General features: G+C 39.1%; 1 protein-coding gene across 2 annotated transcripts; it reads right to left on the bottom strand.

The window, feature by feature from the left end:
* Positions 1–6,616: 6,616 nt before the first annotated feature.
* lgals3b (lectin, galactoside binding soluble 3b) lies at positions 6,617–11,704 on the bottom strand. Of its 2 annotated transcripts, none has more exons than XM_064336669.1 (5): positions 11,571–11,704; positions 9,902–10,132; positions 9,371–9,459; positions 8,987–9,155; positions 6,617–7,341 (listed from the first exon to the last, which is right to left on the bottom strand). In XM_064336669.1, exons 2-5 carry the CDS (start codon positions 10,061–10,063, stop codon positions 7,183–7,185), a joined length of 579 nt encoding a protein of 192 aa, XP_064192739.1. In that variant the 5' UTR covers positions 10,064–10,132; positions 11,571–11,704; the 3' UTR covers positions 6,617–7,182. The 2 variants fall into 2 exon arrangements, with proteins under 2 accessions (XP_064192739.1, XP_064192730.1); XM_064336660.1 differs by lacking the exon at positions 11,571–11,704 and adding an exon at positions 10,415–10,535 and having other exon boundaries at positions 9,902–10,138.
* Positions 11,705–22,640: the final 10,936 nt, after the last annotated feature.

Below are 22,640 nucleotides of genomic sequence, written 5' to 3'. Positions count from 1 at the left end.
TCTGGGTACTTTGGTTTTCTACCACAGTCCAAAGACATGCAGGTTGGGTTAACTGGAGAGTCTCAATTGTCCTTGGGGCATGAATGTATGAGTGAATGGTGTGTGGAGCCTGTGGATTGGTGACATGTCCAGGGTTTAATCCTGCCTTTCATCCAATGTCTGCTCGGATAGACTTGAGCTCAACCAGAAGTACGCAGTTTATATATTATATCTTCAGATATACTATTATAGCTTTAGATATCTTAATTGCCTTATTACTCTTTTAAATATGACCTCTGGCATTATAAACTCTCAGCATAGTAGGGTGTCTGCTAGCAGTACAAGCGTAAATACAATGATCAGCGTTATTATAAAATGAGCAATATTTGCTGGCAATATTAGCTTTAAAATTTATCATTATTAGCAGGTTAGCATAATTTTTTACTCTTGTACTCTTTAATTGATCGCATAACAAGCTAATTCTAATGGGTCATTTGATAAATGTCCATTCAAGGGAAATAATGACGTCAAAGCTAATGACTTTAGAATATTTTCGTGTTTGACCCTTGCTATATATTAAGCACATATGATTATACTGTTTCGTGTTAATTGCTTGTTACCAAGCGAGGATAGTTTTATGACAATAGTAACGTCTTTACTGATGAAGTCTGCCATTTGAAAATAAAATATTCCAGGGTCAGGTTTTGTTGTACCATACAAAAATGCACACAAGGTTTTGGCAGCACTCTGTACAACAAACAAATTGAGAGCACTGGCCAATTTATGGAGTTCACAGTCTAGGCGTGTTCTCTGAGCAATCACTTTTGAATAATTGATGTTGGCCATCTCCAGTTTCCCTCAAGAATATCATCCACACTTTCCATCATTAAAAATACATGTTTGACCTGCCACCTGGATACACTGCAGGGCCTCCCCTTTGCTGAAAAGTGATTAGGTTTCAGAAAAAAAGTGCACTTGCCTCTTTTGGTGCACAAGCATTTGATCCAAATGACTTGTTTTGCATTCTGTGTTTTGATCTTCCTTTATTGTCAAGGATCATATGTCAAAGCTGAACTTCTGTTATCTTGACAGCAAAGAGCTTTGAAGTCTCTTTTGAGAGCCACTTCTGTGCTATTAGCCCATATGTGCTGCAGTGAAAGCTGCGCATTTCCCCAGAAATAAGGTAATATTCATTTGTACTACAGTGGTATTGTAAGGCCCAAGAACAGAACATCTTTCATGTAAAAATGTGAGAATTATGACCTCAGTAAGCAGGTGACAACAGAGGGATGGTCTATTCCTCTGGTACAGCCTGGGCCTTGCCTATGGCGGCTGCCAGGATGAGGGTGGTCTGCTCCACAGGTGGTCCTGGGTGGGGAGGAAGCGGTAGGGATCAGGGAGGCTCGAGATTGGTTGGAGGTTTGTTTAGCTAACAGCCCAAGGCGAGCAGGAAGTGGGGGTGCCTCTGCATTGCTGAGAGTCTACCCTGCATGCACTGGCATGTCTGCCCATCCCATAAAGGGGGGAATGCAGGTGTGTGCCAAACAGGCGGAAAGGGGACTCAGCAGCAAGTGAGGAAGCTGCACAGATTTTTTTAAATTTTTAATTGAGGACATGAACCATGGTTTGGCTTACTTAAATGGCTCAGCCTGGCCCTTACTTGCACAATGCATAGAAACTTTGTAAAAATGATGCAGCAATTTAAATTTCAGTAGATGTTCTTATTCATACTGTAAAGTTCTTGCTGTGCAGCGTGCCTAAAGTGGAGTGCAAGCCTATAATGGAGTAGAGTCACAAAGCAATTATGCAACTTTCAGGACACATTTTTTGTTACTAGCTAGATAGCTATCTTGTTCAACAATGGGGCACATTTTTTGTTAAAATTCTCTGAAATGCCTTGAAATTATATTTGTTAAAACAAGTTTTCACAGGGGCCAATGTTTTTTGTTGATTTTATTTATTTATGTATTTGTTTGCATGCTAAATTAATTAAAATATTTAATTAATCCATTAAATGGTTACTGGCAAGCTACACGCCAATAAATAATGTGCTTTTCTATTTGAGTTTTATAATTTATCTCACACAATAAATTAATTGTTTTAGATTAACTGACTAACTGAGCTGACTCTCCATAAATAAATAGGCTTACTAGAATAAAAGCCAGAATACACAGTGTGTTCCCTGGACCACAGCTTTAAAAATGAGTTACAATTTCAGTTTCTGACTACATTGTGACTTATATCAGCAAACAGATTTCAGCTGCCAGTTTATTTATTACGGGAATTTTAGAATTTAACATTTTAAATGCCTTTATAACACTGTCCTAAGATTATTTAAGTATATGTAGCCATTACATATTAACACAAACACAGACATGACAATAATTTGATACTGTGAAAACTGTATATTCAGTCAGTATGCATATTTCTTCATTTTGATTAAGGAAACATGCGCTATCAAAACTTCAGTCAGAAAAAAAGACTAAATTAGTGACAAATTGAGAATATACATCACAGTGTAAAATACACCCCTTGAATGCTAATTATCAACAGGGTAATTAAGTCTCCATCTTTTATCTGGCATTGAATTGTTCAGATATGAAGGGATTACCTGTTGCCGATGATCAGTCTACACAGATCACAGATATGATAGTTCACAAGCCTTGTTCTGTTCTTTCTTTTAAGGTAACTTTGTCGTACAACTACAAGCTACATTTCTTCCACATTCTTGCTTGCTTCTCACAGTTTACATACGTCCATTGATAAAGGCAAGGAGCTGACACTGGTCATCGGCGTCATGACCAATGGTTGTAGTCTGCATATACTGCTGACATACTTTCGCCATCTAGTGGATACAGTAAAAATAAAACTTTAAAAAAAACCGGACATTTTTCCGGAAGTATGCAGACTTATCTCACCAGCGTTACCATTTTTGCCATTTATTTATTTATTTATTTATTTAAATTTTATTTCTTGCTAAATCTAAATTACACGTGTTTCATAAAGCAGGCATTGCAGACTCACGTATGCACTTGCTCATCTCCATCATAGGGAGGCGGCTTCCTTGCTTGCACTTGAAAACGTTAATCTGAAGAAAAACACGTTTGTTTGTTTGTTTTTGTTTTTTTTAATTGAACCTTTAATTTATACAGGGAAATCACATTGAGACACTGGTCTCTCTTTCAATGGAGCCCTGATGACAAAAGAAAAAACAGTCTAACAGACAAAAGCTAAAGGTTCCAAGAGATAAAATGAATATGTGAAGATTAAAGGGGAATTGCACTTTATAACACTTCTGGGCTCATTTTCACACCTACCCGGAGTTTTGTGTGCATCCCAGACGGTTTTTATGTTTTACGTCTGGGATGCAATTCCGCTTTAATTAAAAAATGTTAAATAAATAAATTAAAATTAAATAAATAAAAACAATTAAAAGTTCAATTCAGTCAGAACATTTACATTCAAGGTAGCCAGTTTTTTAATCAGGGTGATACACTGGCCTATGGTAATAAAAGAGTTCAGCTTTAATGCACACTGCAACTCATTCCAGGCATGAGAAGCACTATATCTAAGTGCAGTTTCACCTAGTTCAGAGTAGACCCACGGCACCTTGAGAATCAACCAGTCCTGAGAACGAGTCTGTTAGGCTCCAACTCTCCATTCAATAAGAGATCAAATATGAGGAGGTAGCTTTTGGAGAAGTGCTTTATATAAAAACAGGAACCAATGTTGGTCTCTTCTCTGAGATAGGGAGGGCCAGCCCACCTTCTGATACAGTACACAATGGTGAGTACGGTAATCTCCAGTGATGTAATGTAGGGTTGAATGATAAATGGAGTCTAAAAGCTTTAAGGTGGAAGCATCAGTGTGTTTATGTATTATATCACCGTAATCAAGTACCGGAAGGAATGTTGCCTCAACAATCCTTCTAATGAGAAACAAGATTTATTTCTGTAAAGGAAACCGAGTCTCACTTATAATTTTTTAATTAATTGATCAATATGAGTCAGGTTTCCATCAATCCAGATACCCAGATATTTATAGTGAGAGACTCTCAATCAGGGCATCATTGAGTGTGCACATCTGTAGCTCAGTAAAATCTGTCCTTTTAGATCGGGTAAATAACGTATTTAATTTTGTCTGAATTTGAAACTAGTTTGAGATCTAAGAGGGCCTTCTGCAAGGCATTGAAGCTGAGCTGCAGATTTTCAACAGCTTGAGATACAGTAGAAGCAGAACTGTAAAGTACAGTGTCGTCTGCATAAAGATGTAGATTGTAACTCTTTACGTAAGAAACAACATTATTTATATTAATTGTAAATAATACAGGACCTAAAATAGAACCTTGAGGGACACCTTTAGTTATATTGAGAAACTTGGACCGAACATGATCAGCAGCAATACATTGAGACCTGTCAGATAGGTGGTTTTCAAACCAATTACAGGCAGATCCAGTCAAATAGAGGATAGCCTACGCAACAATGTGGATTGAACGATGGTATCGAATGCTTTAGTCAGATAGCACAATGAATAGCACAATGTTGTCCATTATCTAGAGAGGTCTCTATGTCATTTATCACAAGAGTTGTAGCAGAAATTGTACTGTGATTAGCTCTGAATTCTGATTGGCAATTGCTCAGAATGGAGTACCTAGTGAGAAAGGCTTTAAGCTGCTTGTTGACAAGAGATTCTAGAACTTTAGCCAAGCAGGACAGTGTAGAAATTGGGCGATAATTATTAAGGTCACTAGGATCACCACCCTTGGAGTGGTAGCATATGCACAGAATTCCATACTTTAGGGATAACACTGCAGAGAATAGTGAGATTAAAAATGTGAGTCAGGGGGCACTGCAATCAGAGGAGCAGAAAGCCTAATAAATTATGGGTCAAGTTGATCCTCTCCAGTGGACTTCTTTGTATCAATAGCCAGGAGAGCACTAAGTACCTCACACAAAGTGAATGGAGAAAAAGAAAAATGGGCAACTCTATTCCTGGTAACAGCAATTTTAGGAGCAGTATTTGGAGAATCATGGGTTCCTTCGGATGTAGGATCAGACAAATCTGAAATGTCAACACTAATTCTGGATTCTCTCTCAAAAAGATGGCCCACTGCAACAAAATGCTGGTTAAAGGCATCAGCTACTTCATTCTGTCCATAACTAAACGAGAGTTTAGCCTGATTTGATTAAGCTGTGAGTTATGGCCTTTGTGCTTAATTGTGTTAACTATTTTCCAGAACTTTTCGGGATTAGCATACAAACCAGCAAGAGAATTTAAGTAATATTTTGATTTTGCATTCCTTACAGAGGTAGAGCACCTATTTCTTAACTGTCTGAAGGCCAGCCAGTCCAAGGAACTACCGGAGCATCTGGCTTGAGCCCAAGCTTCATTTCTCAACTGAATCAAATCAGTGAACTCAGATGTAAACCAGGGATTTTTCCTATTTTTAAACTCTAAGTCTTCTCATGGGTTTGTCAGGGAGATAAACACAGATGAGAAATGGTCTAGAGCAGTCTTCGAATCAGGGATACTAGAGATACATGACAAATTGGCATGGTACAGATCATGCAAGAACCCTTGTTCCTCAAAGTTCCGTAAGTTCCTCTTTGTGATAAAATGGGGGTTTGATTTAAGCAGTCTAGTGTCTCTGATGCACACTATTGGACAGTGATCACTCAAATCTAGTGGAAAAACTCCACTGGACATGTATTTATGTGGAGCATTAGTTAAAATTACATCAATAAGCGTAGATTTAGAAGGATCTTTCAAATTTATACATATATAATATAGTAATTAATTGGCTTAAACCCAGATCAATACAGGTAGACTTCAAACAATCAGAGGATGGGGACAACCAATTAAGGTTACGATTTCCTAAAATAGCCACCTCAGAGGATAGGAAGAGAGCTAGCAGTTCTGCTATAGCATCCACAACATGAGCAGCTGCAGTAGGTGGGCGATAGACTGCTACCACATAGAGGCTAACATTAGGACTTAGTTATATTTTAATGACTAGCAGTTCAAACTAATTTATTTTTATGTAAGTTGCTACCCCACCACCTTTTTTAGGCCTGTCACATCTAAAAACATTGTATTCTTTTAGCACAATAGAATCATCTTCAATAGAACTGTTTAGCCATGCTTCAGAGAAAACAAAAACATCAGGATTTCTATCGTTGACTATCGTTCGCTAGTGAAGTATAGTAAAAGTGGGGTAAAGCAAAAGCCTTGTTGCTGGTCATTCTCTGATGACACAACCCTTGTTGCCCTTGGCTAGGGGTGATTTTGCTGTTAGCTGAATGGTAATGCATTTGCCTATGGGATCATCGTCAAACTTCAGCCCATGCACATATAGCTTGCGTTCACTTAGGCATCACGTAAGCACCCAGCTCTACATTCGCTTAAGCTACTGAGGGGCAATTTTGGAATGAATCAGACTTTGCATGTGCATATCTCAGATATGAATAAGCCCCATTGTAACTTGAAAAAAAAATAAGACAAAACATCAACTGGAATATTGTGTGAGATGTCAGTAAATTGTTTGTTTTGTATATTACACTGACTCTTTGTAAAATGTCATGGTGTAACAATATAATAGCATCAAGAACAATAGTAAGATTGATCAGGCACACAAAAGTCAGCAGCAAAATTTTTTTTTACTCCATTCAATATCATTTTAATTCTTCAGATTTTGGCTGAGTGCAAGTGCCCAGTTCAAGAACATCTAGATGCATGTAACAGCAGCCTTATGCACACACACATTATAATTAGATAAAAGTTAAAACATTGTATAACTATGGAAGCTCTCAACATTGTCAGTGTCATTCTTCGTTCCAGAATTGCCTTGAATACACACATACTTGTCCTCTAGATTTTATACTCTAGGTGGGTTGTGCCCTTCAGCAGTAACTATGACAGTCTCATATTCCTTGTACACAATAGGTAGGATTAACATTGTAAAACTGTGGTTGGGTTACAGGATTCTGGATCAGTTGCTCAAGAGATGGCTCTACCCACATCAAAATGATTAGGGAATAAAACCCCATGTGGCTTCAAAGGCCCAGTAGGGGTGAGTCTGCAGTGATATAGAAGGAGCTGAGGGATCATAAGCCCAATAGGAATAAGGCTGCTGGGATGCAGGAGGGGTTCAGAAGGTCATATGTCAAAAAGGGGGGCAGACTCTTGAGATGTGAGAGGAGGGGCTCATGGGAGTTTCTCCACATTGACATATGTGAGGGTGATGTCATCGTAGATGCCCAAACAGGTGACCTGGTTGAGTTCTGGAATCCGGTGCTTGTATTCCAGCAGGTGAGCCTTGTTCACTGCCACCTTGTACTCACTGGGAGTGCAGAGGATCTTCAGCTGTGACCCAACCACAAACGAAAATAAGTGGTCCATGCAAGTCATATAAAACATTAAATTGCTGTTTCCAGATGTTAAACTTTACCTTTGTCTTCTGAAGAAATTATAACTTGTTACTGATATTATGCAGCCAATCAAATACGGGGTAACTAGGTGGCCAAATGTAGAGAACCAGTTTTTTGTGGGAACTTGGCCAGGGCAACAGGATTAACACTCGTACACTTTCAAGAAGTGCTAGAGGATCTTTAATACGACAGTAAGTCAGAACTTCTAACATCCATCCAGTACCTTCTACAGCAGTGGTAACCAACCCTGTTCCTGGAGATCTATCATCCTGTAGGTTTTCATTTCAACCCTAATTTGGCAGACCTGATTCCGCTGATTAGCAGCTCAATGAAATCTCTAGATGTGGAACGAAGTGTGCTTTGTTAGGGTTGGAGTGAAAACCTAAGGATGGTAAATCTCCAGGAACAGGGTTACCACTGTTCTACTGCATAGTTCCTCCATCACAATTGATTTTTATTGGTTCAGTGGGAAGAGTGCCCCCTGCTGGCCCAACAACTCCTCTTCCAGTAGTTCCCCAGGTGTCCCTTCCTAGACTAACCAAACCCAGACCTATTTAGCTTCAGTTAGCAGTACAGGGGGGTATTTCACAAAACAGGACAACTGAGTTAGCTGGATAATTGAGCTGAGTAGAACTCAGAACAGCTGTTTTTAATTCAGTCCATGACCCAGATGTCCATGTTTTACTCAGTGCGGTTATCCAGCTAAGTCAGTAATCCTGATGTGTAAAAACAGGGCCCAGGGTAGTACACTAGCTGGTACAATTATGTCATTGCACATCATTACATTGCATGAAAACATTACCCAGTTAGATCTCAGCACTGACACCAGTTTATATTACAAATATAGATTCATTATTAATCAATGACAGGCTGCATCTACACGGCATATATTCAGTCTCATACTTGCACTGAGTGCTCCACTGTGACACACAGATTCAAGATTAAGGATAACACCATTCAAAAATATACGTATTTCTTACAGAAACAGTAAATTATCATTATAATCATTGTGTTTGCCTATTCTTTTATCAGTAAGTATTTAAACATTAAGCTCTGGGAATGTGTTTGGTTTAGGCATACCAAGAATGTCTCTACAAGGGGATGCCCCTTGCAAAGCTTATTGAAAGCCTCATTTGGTTTCTCCAAGCAAACGTTCGTAAGGCTTAATTTAGAAAGGCCTCACCACAGCTTTTATACAGTTATACAATAATGTTTCAGTCAAAGAAAGAACAGCTGTCTTCTGGCTTAGCTTAATAATATGTTAATAGGACTGAGGCAAAGCAGAAAATATTGTCTCAGTGACAGAGAAAGAAAAACACTAGGATGTATTCAAAAGATGTGAAATTATATTTCATAATGGGATCAATCATCTAAAGGCTGTTTGTCCAATGTTGCCTAATATATTACCTGTTTAAATAAGCTAAGATGTCAAATATTTTGTTAAGCCATATAATTAGTGACCTTTAATTTGACAGTACAAATTCAGGTTGAACCACTTTTATGCTTTAATTGACTTATCCCCAACATGGATTGCTATGACCTCAGCACCTCAGTTGCCTGTTTTTGGGCCGCATACTCACCTCAAAGGGCTGCTCGGGGGCAAAGGGGAATTGGCTCAGTGCACGTTCCTCCCTACCCCACCTGCCTCCCACCAGTGAGTTACGCACAATCACCGCCTTTCCATGCTCATTGAAGCGGGGGTTGAAGTGAAGGGCAATGTCCTTGCCTCGTGACAGGTTTACCGCAAACCTACAAAGGATGCATCAGTGGTGCTTCAGTCTTAATGCCATAAGAAAAACTGTAGAGGTCTCTGGATATCTCTACCATGCTACAGGCTACAAAACAATGCTCAGAATGTTCCCCGCAATAGGGACAGCAGCACAGTTCTGAAATTCTACCATACATTTGCAGCAGGTAATATGCCTGCTGCTGATAAAACAGAAGATGAAGGGAAGAATACTGACTTATTTGGTTTTGGCTTGACCTGGCCTTTGATGGTGATCAGCATTTTGTCGTAGACACCGTTTGGCAGCTTCAAGTCATATGGCACTTTCTGTCAGGGAGAAACTGATTGACAAAGTGTCTTTGTCGCAGTGATGATTTGCTGTTGCGCAGTTTCTGTTTCTGCGCTTCAGGTATGTTTTTATACTGTATGAATGGTAATGCCATGTATTCAATCAGTCATGAGTAAAGTAATTACCGGTTTGTGGTATGTCAAAAAATGTGACAGAAACTGACCAACGCCATTTCTGGCCATAAAGAATTGGTGTGCATCCTGCCAAAGTTACCCTGTGCGATGGAATGGATATGCTACTGACACTGGCTGAAGTAATCTCCTGCCGTTTTATATGCCTGTGTTGATATCACACATAGCCCGTTGGTTATACATGTCTGTGTAGTGGAAATCAATGTGTTTTAGGCTGAGCTCTGAACTACCTGTAAAGAACCAATACATAGAGAGAACAAGACACTGATGGTTACACTGAATCTCTCACCGGTGGGGCTTCCTGAGGAGGGTCCTGAGCAGGGTTCAGTGTTGGGGTTTGGTTAGGTTGGCCTGGCCATGCTGGTTGCGGGGTTTGGTTAGGTTGGCCTGGCCACATAGGTTGGTTAGGTTGACCTGGCCACATAGGTTGGTTAGGTTGACCTGGCCACATAGGTTGGTTAGGTTGGCCTGGCCATACTGGTGCTCCAGAGTTCTGACCATTCTGTGGTGGACCCCAGAGGTTATTCTGCTGAAAAGAGAACGATGGTCAGACACACACACACACACACAAACGTGTGCACACACACCCACAAATCCCTCTCTCTCTGTGCAAACACATGCGCACACACATGTGCACACACAAACACACACACACACGCACACACATATTCAGACCCAAAAGTGACAAAATTCACATAACTCCATTCACATAACTCCATAACAAAATTCAACACTACCCTCATTCTGAAACATTGAGTTACAGTCAACCCACAGAACATAAAAAATAAAAGCAATTACTTACATTCATGTTTTCTGGAAAACAAACAGAAGGCCATGTTATTATTGCATAACTATACAGTCAATAACAAACTAATGGAATGGACTGAAACCGAACAGATAAAGATTAAATGCTCTTCAGCTCAACATGCTCTGAAGACAGGATACTATCAAGGGGAAGCTGACAGAGGAACATTCGTTCCTCTCTTTGGTGTGAGACAGGATGGTCACACTGTGTTTTTGCCAGAAGGGGGCACCATCTCCCTGGCATTCGTAAATATGTACAGCAATGTTCCACAAACCACCACCATGACACACTGAACCAGTAATATCAGTTTTAAAGATAGAGCAAATATTTAACTGAAACAGTACTGATCATTATTTGAGACAAACATCACTTTCCCACACTAATATTATTTCTCTTTAGAGAATAAACTAGGACATATCATAGGAATAGTACCAAAATCCTCTAATCTTTCCAAATGAAAGCCATACAATCCAGGGGATATTTATTTAAAAGACTTAAAATTATTGACTTTTGGAGTTAATTCTTCACCTGGGCTATACACAGTATTATTCAGAAGTTGACCACATCTCTGCAGAAGACTTAAGCTTGGCTTTGTGCTGTTCAGGTTCAGATTAGCTTTCCACCTACAGCATTTTCAGAAAGCCACCTAGTTCACCTCAGTTCTGTATGAGGCCAATGCTAGAACATTCTAGAACAGTGCATAAGAATATATAATGAGGAGAACAGGCCATTTGCTCTGTCTGTATAATAAACAGCTAACCCCAAGATGCCAGCAGTTATCACATACTGCATAAAGGGCATGTTCAAATTCAGCATGTGATATGAAATCCTGCTCCTGGTGATTTTCTTTTAGTCACACAACAGCAAAAGACAAGTCAGCACTATTCGCACAGCACTAATTGTTTTTACTCCTCAGGACGTTCCCTGCAGTACCCACCTCCGAGATAAACCGTGGTTTACTTTCCATACACAATAAAATGTTCAGTGTTAAATCAACCATTACAGAGTGCATATGGTCTCAGCTATTGGACTCAGCTGAATCAATACTAGACATTGTACTATGTACTTTCCATACAGATACTGTCAATGTGTATGCAAATGTGAACTATGTTGGACACAGACACATCTTCCTTTTTTAAGAGGCAGTACATAGTCCAGTGGTGAACTTACCTGTTTTTAGCTGTTTGTCAGTCCAGGTACAGACACGGAAGAACACAGATCAACCTCATTTATATGCTGTTCCCACATTTAGCCACACCTTGTTTCCGAATCCTGTGTGCGGCAGACCACACCACTAGGGTGTTTTAAAAAATGTCCTCGACATTGTCACATGTCCTCTGTGTGTCTATGGTACACTCATGCAAAAACCAGTATGTTTTTTTTAGTTTATCACAAAACGTTATAAAATATAAAACAAAGGAATGCTGATGACATTTTTATGGAGAGCAGGCAGGTCCACCCTCCTTTCATATTATTTTACTTTATTCAGAGAGGTAGAAATCAAAGAGGGTGTCATAGCAGGGCAATAAACAGAGCATTCATACAAAGGGGTATACGATTTATAACACCGTCAATTTCACAATTTCAAGAGCTACCTGCATAATTCATTGGATGAATCAAGGTTTTTCATAAGAAGACAGATATACAACTGTATTGATACTTTTAAATACTATGACTCAAAGTTATTATTGTTCTTAGATAAAGGAGTAGCAAAGCAAATAATTTCAGCATTTTTAATGTTTTTTCCTTTTCGTTCAACTCAGAGTGCCCAGTCATCTTCACCAGCTGCACTCATTGCTGCAAACCTCTGCCTTCAGCTTAGGAGAGGGCAGGGGAGCACATGCTCTCCTTTGAAGCTCCTGCTGTCAGGCTGATGCGTATTCATACCACTGTCCACATGTGGAGCTTACACAGAAACAAGTCTTAGGAAGACACTTCTTGAACTTGACCAAACAAAATTATCGAGCAGACGGTGGGAACCAACCCGACCAGCTGGTACTGTCTACTTTTCTGTAATTTGGCAAATATGATCATTCACCCACACAGTAATTTCAATTGTTCTCATGGAGAGATTTTTAGCTTAGGGCAGGGGTGGGTGTGGTTGTAGGCTTTTGCCATACTTCAACTCTATGACTCAACTAATCAACTTGTCATGATCTTCAGTTAAGATGAGTCGACTCAGATGCTATTACAAAAAGCCTGCACCCACACCAGCCCTTCTTAGATAAGATTGGATTCCCCTGAATTACAGTAGAGAGCTGAGGGAAGCCTTACACCTGAAAGTATGAACTACTGTAATTCTCCTGTTTGATGCACCTGAAGCCATAGTGCGGAACGTGAAAATGCTAATTGCCCTGGTCGTGGTATTAATGTGAAAGTGCAGTTTATGCTCTCAATATTAAAAGTAATATAACATTTGTCAGTAACATTGAGACCCTTTTTCACAAGGCTGCATAATGGAGTATAGCTTGCCAAATGATGAACAAAATTACACATTTCTAAAATATTTTTAAAATTCTACAGTAAGGACATTTGTGGCCAGGGATTATTAATAAGGCCAATTATGTCATACCGTATCACACCCAGGGACAGTGGGTTTGAAAACTCTGATAGGAATTCTTAATTTGGTTTTGGGAATTGATAAAAGGGCATGGATCAGTTGATATTCCTTACATTAACAAAAAGTAATTCAAGTCGTGAAAAGCATCCAAAACTCCCCAAAGCAGGTTTATGATTCTTATGGATTATCAGTAAGACCCCAAATTAGTCTGGGCTTAATAAACCTATTTTATTTTCAGCCATGTTTCAGACAACAATTCATCTTAGAAATCAGGTTGCTGAAAATAAGCTAAATCATTTAAAGTAGACGTCATGTTTGTCTGGGATCTAGCCTTTTGTAGACCAAAAAACAATAGTAGGGACAGGGAAAAGGTTGCTAAAATTAACAGTGGACAAACTACTGAATATTGAGTGGCCTTTATTGTGATAGCCTCCTTTAAATAGGGATATAATACTCAAAGCTCAATTTTGATGAGTGTTGACTTTCATATCACATTAAACTCTGAATGGTTGAAATATTTTAAAGATATAAAGATTCTAAAGATTACTTTCAGTTTATGCCTTAAAAGGAGAAACTGTGAAATCTACAGTATGTAACCGCAAAGTCAGGTCTGGGTTGAAACAGAGTATAAACCGAGATCTCTCACCTGCCCTGCAGAAGTTTTGAGACATACTGTCTGTGGCTGTGGGTGTAGAAGGAATGCAGTAGAGCAGACAGGGAGTCTTGTGTTTGTACACAATGAGCATAACCGAAGCAGCTCAGGTTGCCATGAGAACAAGGGTGTGACCCCAGGGCGGAGAGAAATATGCTCTTTAATATAGAAAAGAGAGGTGTGAGAGACAGGTCATACATATTACAGAACAATATTATACATATTACAAAACAATATTATATGCATGGAACCTATTATACACACATTTGTGTGTGATTAGTTTATAGAATTTGCTTAGTTGTTTTGAAAACAGCAGATCTTCAGTCATTTTCAGAATATTATATCACTCTCAGAGGTCTCAGAGGCTTATAATTTCATTTTAACAACTATTTCACTTTATTGTATTTTTATAGTCTAATGTTTTAACTTATTTTAATTTTTCCTTTAGAGACTGCAAGATCAACACAGATTAGAAAGCACATTCTTTATGGCAGATTGGCGGTGTATTGCCTGATGTATTGCAGTGCCGTAAAAAAGTATTTGCCCTTTCTGATTTCCCCTATTATTGCATATTTGTCACACTGAATGGTTTCAGATCTTTAGACAAAGTGTAATATCAGACAGGGAACCTGGGAAAATACAAAATATAAATATGAAATTATTATTTCATTTATTTCATGAAAAAAGTTATCAAACACCCCTATCACCCATGTGAAAAAGTAATTGCCCCTATAAACTTAATAACTGGTTGCACCAGCGGCTATAACTGCAACGATATGCTTCCAATAATTTGATATCAGTCTTTCACATCGCTGTGGAGGAATTTTAGCCCACTCTTCTTTGCATGCCTGCTTTTATTCAGACAAATGGTAGGCTTTCAAGCATGAACTGCTTGTTCCAGGTCCTGCCATAACATCTCTATTGAGATCAATCAGGACTTTGACAAGGCCACTCCAACACTTTTATTTTGTTTCTTTCCAGCCATTCATATGTGGACTTGCTTTTGTGTCTTGGATCATTGTCCTGCTGCATAACCCAATTGCACTTCAGCTTCAGCTCATGGACTGATGACTGGACATTCACCTCTGGTACATAACAGAATTCATGGTTCCTTCAATAATAGTACTGAGGCAGTGAAGCATCCCCTCAACATCACACTACCACCAGCACGTGTGACTGTTGGTATGATGTTCTTACTGTGAAATGCTGTATTTGCTGTATACAAGACATAATGGGACCTGTGTTGTCCAAAAAGTTCCACTTTTGACTCAGCTGTCTATAGGAGATTATTTGTAAAGGCATGGGGATCATCCTGGTCATTTTTTGCAAATGTGAGACAAGCATTCATATTTCATTCTTTTTGTATTTGGTACCACTAACACGTGCATATCTGTGCATAATATTATTAATATTATCTGTGCACACATTGTATACTTTAAACATTTTTGTCAATTTTCTTGAAATATGCATTGCAAAGGTAGCTGTTTTTTGTTTGTTTCTATGTAGTGTGATACACAATGTTACCTGAGTAGATCAGTGTTTCCCAACCGGTGTGCTGCGGCACTCTGGTGTGCCGTCAGGCAAGGTTAGGTGTGCCGTGTGAAAAATCCTTTAAAAAAATTTTGATGTTCAAATGAATTAAAAAAACTTAAATGAACAAATCCCATTCACTAAAGCCAAAATAAATGTCATTAAAATGCATATCGCTTAATTAAAACCCTAAAAGAACATTTAGGCCTACTGTTGGCATGTCACATCAACGTCAGTACGTCGCTTGCAGGGTGTTTATTTTTTATGCTTTTGAGAGTGGTGTGCCATGAGATTCTGTAAATTTGGAAAGTGTGCCGCGGAAGGAAAAATGTTGGGAAACGCTGGAGTAGATCATGTGGCAGGTATTTGAGTTGCAGTGGCTGTATTTCAGGTTGACTTGGAAGTTAGAAGAACCACAATGGCAAAGTAAATTAACTGTTTGCAGGCTCTTGTCACTCAACCTGTTCCTCTGTTTGGTACCTGTCAAATATATTTGATGTATATGCTTTTTCACTATTCATAGCTAGACTGCAGCAATTGTCTCAGTTTTACTATGATCATGCGGCAGCCAAAGATACATTATACAGCCATGCTATCTCCATTGACACACATTGGCAGTAGAATGGGTCACACTGAATAACTCAGTGACTTTCAACATGGCACTGTCATAAGATGCCACCTTTCCGAAGTCAGTTCATCAAATTTCTGCTCTGCCAGAGCTGCCCCATTTAAATGTAAGTGCTGTTATTGTGAAGTGGAAACGTATAGGATGCAACAACAGCTCTGCCACGAAGTGGTAGGCCACACAAGCTCACAGAACAGGACCGCCAAGTGCTTAAGCATGTTAAAATTGTTTGTCCTCAGGTGCAACAGTCACTACCAAGCTCCATGCTGCCTCTGGGAAGCATTGTTGGGAGCTTCATGAAATAGGTTTCTTTGGTCGAGCAGCCGTACACAAGCCTAAGATCACCATGCACAATGGCACGCATCAGCTGGAGCGGTGTAAAGCACACAGCCATCAGACTCTAGATCAGTGGAAACGCGTTCTCTGGAGTTATGCTTCACTATCTGACAGACATATCTGGATTTGCCAAATGCCAGGAGAACTGCCCGAATGCATAGTGCCAACGCTAAAGCTTGGTGGGCTGTTTTTCATTGTTTGGGCTAGGCCCCTTAGTTCCAGTGAAGGGAAATCTTAATGCTACAGCATACAATGACATTCTAGGGAATTGTGTGCTTCCAACTTTGTGGCGACAGTTTGGGAAATATCTTTTCCTGATTCAGCATGACCATGCCAGTGTACACAAGCCACACAAACTAGGCCACAGATATCAAAACATCAACTGTACATCATATAAGTGTTTATTTCCTTATATACATGTACAACGCACAAGAAAAATATTTTAACAATGTTAAATATGTGCAGGTGAGATTGGAAACCCCCTTGAAGCTTAAAACAGACTAAATCCAACAGCCTAATAAATAACAGCCATATTTATGATGTGCAACATGTACATGGAAATCAAAAGAGAAGTGAATACATGAAACACAAAATGAAAAAACTTCTAAATGGCAGTTCCCTTCTTCGTGAGATGACTAAGCCTTTTTCATGGGAGAGTTCTCTCCACTGCATAGAAGTTGTGTAAGAACCAGAAAGGAGGGTGGTGCAGTCAGTGTATTAAAATCTCAGTGACACACATACACACACACACACGCACACACAGCTCAGTTGTGGCTCTGTTTGCTTATGGTTGAAAGCAGGTTTTCTTTGATGAGTGCAAAGTCCTTCTCCATGCTGCTCACTGTAAACTTTATCCTGACAGCAGCAGAGCTTCTCTCCATTGCTCTGACACAATGGCTGTTCAGGGGTGGGGTCATACCTCCTCCCTTCAACTGCCTGTGGCCAAAACAAGTTACTCTACAGTGAGAATCTTTGTATTCAGACAAACAAACACTGACACACAAACACTCTTGGTTTCTCACACTCATGCGCACACACACACTCGCAACACACAAAGGCACAAATTCTGAGACACCTAGACACAGTCCCAACAAATACACTCACTCAAATTCTCAAACATACATACATACACACACACACACATACATGCATACAGTAATGTGAGCTGATCAATGAGCTGAAGCAGTTTTGTAAGGAACAGTGGACCAGAATTCCTCTAATGTGATGTAAGAGTCTGATAATTTCATAAAGAAAAATATTTCAGAGCATTGCTGCAAACGGGTTTCTACAAACTACTGAATCATTGCATTGGAGTATTTTTCACAGAAGGCTTCGGCATTTTGTCTCTTTTTTTGGTTAAATAAAGAATACATACATACAAACACACATATGTACATACATACAGAAAGTATTCAGACCCATTCACTTTTTCCAGATTTTGTTACGTTACAGCCTTATTATAAATAGGATTAAATTAATTCTTATTCTCATCAATCTACATACAATACCCCATAATGACAAAGTGAAAACAGATTTAGAAATTGTTGCAAATTTTTCAAAAATAAAAAACTAAAATATCACATTTACATAAGTATTTAGACCCTTTACTCAGTACTTTGTTGAAGCACCCTTGGCAGCGATTACAGCCTTCTTGAGTATGACAATCCACAAGCTTGGCTCACCTGTATGGGGTATTTCTCCCATCCTTCTCTGCAGATCCTCTCAAGCCAGGTAAGGTTGGATGGGCAGAGTTGCTGCACAACTATTTTCAGGTCTCTCCGGAGATGTTTGATCGGGTTCAAGTCCGGGCTCTGGCTGGGCCACTCAAGGACATGCACAGACTTGTCCCGAAGCCACTCCTGCATTGTCTTGGCTGTGTGTTTAGGGTCGTTGCCCTTTTTGGAAGGTGAACCTTTGCCCCAGTCTGAGGTCCTGAGCGCTCTGGCGCATGTTTTCATCAAGGATCTCTCTGTGATTTTCTCCGTTCATCTTTCCCTTCCAGACTAGTCTCCCAGTTCCTGCTGCTGAAAAACATCCCCACAGCATGATGCTGCCACCATCATGCTTCACCGTAGGGATGATATTGGCCAGGTGATGAGCAGTGCCTGGTTTCCTCCAGGCGTGACACTAGGCACTGTGGCCAAAGAATTCAATCTTGGTTTCATCAGTCCAGAGAATCTTGTTTCTCATGGTCTGAGAGTAATTTAGGTGCCTTTTAGCACTTTTAACTCCAAGTCATGTGCCGTTTACTGAGGAGTGGCTTCCGTCTGGCCACTCTACCATAAAGGCCTGATTGGTGGAGTGCTGCAGAGATGGTTGTCCTTCTGGAAGGTTCTCCCATCTCCACAAAGGAACTCTGGAGCTTTGTCAGAGTGGCCATTGGGTTTTTAGTCACCTCCCTGACCAAGGCCCTTCTCCCCTGATTGCTCAGTTTGGCTGGGCGGCCAGCTCTAAGAGTCCTGGTGGTTCTAAACTTCTTTCATTTAAGAATGATGGAGGCCACTGTGTTCTTTGGGACCTTCAGTGCTGCAGAAATTTTTTTGTACCCTTCCCCAGATCTGTACCTCGACTCAATCCTGTCCCAGAGATCTACAGACAATTCCTTCAACTTCATGGCTTAGTTTTTGCTCTGATATGCGCTGTCTGCTCTGGGACCTTATATAGACAGGTGTGTGCCTTTCCAAATCATGTCCAATCAATTGAATTTACCCTAGGTGGACTCGAATCAAGTTGTAGAAACAACAAAAGTATGATCAATGGAAACAGGATTCACCTGAACTCAATTTTGAGTGTCATAGAAAAGGGTCTGAATACTTATGTAAATGTAATATTTCAGTTCGTTTTTTTCATAAATTTGCAAAAATTTCTAAAACCTGTTTTAGCTTTATCATTATTGGGCATTGTGTATTGATTGATGGGAATAAAAATGAATGTATTCAATTTTAGAATAAGGCTGTAACGTAACAAAATGTGGAAAAAGTGAAGGGGTCTGAATACTTTCCGAAGGCACTGTACATGCATACAGTGACACATATACACAGATACACACAGTCACATGCATACAGTGACACACATACACAGATACACACAGTCACATGCATATAGTGACACACATACACAGATGCACACAGTTACATGCATATAGTGACACACATACACAGATACACTCAGTCACATGCACACAGTGACACACATACACAAATGCACACATTCACATGCATACAGTGACACACATAGACAAATACACACTTATATGCATACAGTGACACATACACAAATACACACTTACATGCATACAGTCAGCAAATTCAGTGATAGGCACTACAGAGCTATTAGTGGTTGTCATGAATATGGCTGAATATCCATTTGATTAAATGCACATTAAATAAATACAATATTATGTAGGCTATAATACTATAAATAAGACACTATCGTAAAAACATACTTGTGGCAAACAAGCCTGCCACAGGCCACCGAAGTGGCTTTCCAAGGGGCCCTCCAGCACAGAGACACAGGGAGATGATGTTCAAACAGTCCACGTTTATTTACAAGGGTGGCAAGATGGTACAGCCAAAGAGCACATGTTAACCCTGTCATGACCGAGAGGCTCTTCCTTCGTGTGAGTGGGGATGGCAGATTTAACCTGTGCGCACTGATTGCCTCACTACGCACAGGTGCAGCCACCCCTGTTCCCGGGTCCAATTAGCCTGGCCAATGATCTATTTCCTAACCAATTATCTAATTAGCCAGGTCTAATTAGCTTGACCCAGGACAGGTATGGCTGCTTAAACCAGCCATCCCCACACCACAATACTATTTAGAACAATGTTTTTGTCTTTGGGTCCAGCTCTTTAAAAACATTCAAAGAATAAAAACTTTAACATGCCTTCAATTGTTCCCCATAGAATGCCAACAACACAGTGACTCATTGCTTTGAGGTTATGTAGATTTTGTGCTTACAGACTTGGTAAAGATTAGTTTTGTAAAAGCATCAGCTAACTATGCTTAAAGATAATATTTGAAAACAATATGCCATCGTTAGATTTCCTTCGATTCAAATAAAAAAATTTGTGATCTATTCTCTACTTTTTGCTATTTTATGATTGCTCTGCATGAGCTGTTTGTCAAAATATTAAATATTTTAAAATATTACAGTTTAATTTTAACAGACAAAATGCAGGAATGCATATACTGTTGATATTCTTACATGTACTTGTAGTACATGTTAGTACAAGATCTGGAGATGAACCATGACAGCTACAGAGTTCACCAAAAAATATTCAACAAAGTGAAGAAGACATTCATTTTTTAAACCCCTCTCCTCATCAACCTAACAAGTGAGGACATAAGTTAATTTTGCACCATGGAAAAACCTCATAATATGTTGAATCCTGCAGATCTCTGAGGAAGCATCACATCCTGCAACCCGCATTGGCAAACTAAAATGGCTTTATAAAGAAACAGGGTTGGGGAGTAGTTTAACTACATGTAATTACAATTTGCAGCAGTTTTCTGGTAGTTCATCTACATTCAATTTTGAGTAGTGGTTGTTGTAGTTTATTTTTTTGTCATTTTGTTAACTAAAGGAATTATCAATCAATGCCGCAAGCGGCGTTGGGAGGGGTCCAAGCATTGGCGCTATCGCGCCCCCCTATGGAGTGATTTTAAAATGGTTTTATACCTTCACCCAACATATCTACTGAATATCATGATGATTGTATAAAATATTGATGACTTACGGACAATTTTGTGCTAAGAGACGCTGTCGGATTACTTAGTTGCGTCGCCATGGATGTGTCCTGGCCGCTTGCTGTAAAGGCCTTTACTATGTCGTCACTTAGATGGCCCGGTGTGTATGTAGAGCTGCAGCGCTTCCATGCTGCAACTAAAAAAGGCGTCACACTAGTGTTGTCACGATACCAAAATTTTGACTTTGATACAGATAACAGGTTTAGTATCATGATACTTGATACTGAAACAATACTGATTCAATACTTGGTACCTAACGATACTGAAATTACCTTAATACATCAGAAACGTAATGTCCACAAGGGTTGACCTCATTTTCAAATTCACGGTTTATTAAAAACCTGGTTTATTAACAACCTTTAAGTTGAAGCCTTCTCAACATATTAATAAGCATAGGCCTATAGTGTTACAACACTAAACAATAGAAAAATATATTAAATATATTTCAAAAATTAAACAGTTGTAAACTAAATAATCTTTAAACAGGTCTTTCACTTTTAAATAGATCTAAAAACAGCATATTTTTCCAAATGAAACTTGTAAGTGACAAAAATTGTGAACAGTGTAATCTGGGGGTGTTAGGTACATTTCTTCATATGTTTTGGGAACGCCCTCATATAGTGGCATTCTGGAAATATGCGGTTGAAGTCCTAGCAGAACTTTTGAATACGGTGATACCCATGTGTCCAGCCTTGCTACTTCTTGCAGATACCTCCGATGTTTCCTTAACTAAGAAACATAAACTTGTTTGACCTAGTATCTCCATGAAATCTGTTGGTTACAAGACTAGACTTCTTATCTGAAGCCACCTTGCTTCATAAGGCAGTCTATCGTAAACAATTACTAGTTATAAATGTTTTGTAAAATTAACACTCATGTACTGTCAGATTACTGTTAAAGTTTATTATATGTGCTCCATGTATGTACCTTTTATTTATCATGAATGTAACTTCTTTTTCCTCCATTTTTACCCTACCATTATCCCCCCTTTTTTCTTTATTTTTAGATTGGTTTTTATCTTTGTTGCATACTCTTTGTAATGCTATCCTTTTCTTATATTTGTTCCTGAAAAATCAATAAACAGCTAACAAAAAAAACAGCATATTTTAATAACAATACAGCATATTCCCATAATAAAATATTTCCAAATTAGAACACCTATTGCTACTGAAGTGAACTGAGTCGAAGCTTACGCTGTGTCAAGGAATGAGTGCACAAGCGCACGTCTCACTTGGCAACCTTAGTTGCTACTTCCATCTAGCAAATATTCTGACAAATTACACTTTTCATTCTCTCAATAGGTAATGCGGGAGACACATTTCCCTGGCTTTTACATTTGACACAAAACTACCGAACGTCGGAAAATTCTAATATCTAACCGTTTCTTTTTTTTAAGTACCGAAAAAGTGCTGAAGTTTCGGAATACCGTGCAACACTACGTCAGACACATATTCCAATCCATTGCTCAGTTTAGCAGAGAATGCACATTTCAGAGCACCTCAGAGACAGATAGCTAATACATATTTCAAATAATAAATACGACATTGAAAAAAAAAAAGACAAAATATCAACTCGCCATCCCTGCTATCTGCGTGCTGCGCGCAGAGTACCGTATTTACTTCAACATTGGCAGACTACAGTAGGCTATAAATTGTCTTTTGTTTATATTCAATATTAGTAATTGCAACGAGAAACTGCAGCTGTAGACACAAGAAAGTTTAATATGGTAGCAACGGAACAAACAAAATATTTTGAGCAGTAATGCTTACAT

This window comes from Anguilla rostrata, chromosome 1 (genome assembly GCF_018555375.3).
Source record: "Anguilla rostrata isolate EN2019 chromosome 1, ASM1855537v3, whole genome shotgun sequence".
Taxonomy (NCBI): Eukaryota; Metazoa; Chordata; class Actinopteri; order Anguilliformes; family Anguillidae; genus Anguilla; species Anguilla rostrata.
The sequence above is the reverse complement of the archived record's forward strand: the minus strand, read 5'-3'. Positions and strand labels throughout refer to the sequence as shown.

Coding starts and splice junctions, on each gene's coding strand:
- lgals3b (XM_064336660.1), bottom strand. Junction 9,460..9,901: donor CTCCTCAGGAAGCCCCACCG/GTGAGAGATTCA, acceptor TCTCCCTGACAG/AAAGTGCCATATGACTTGAA. Junction 9,156..9,370: donor GTCAAGCCAAAACCAAATAA/GTCAGTATTCTT, acceptor CATCCTTTGTAG/GTTTGCGGTAAACCTGTCAC.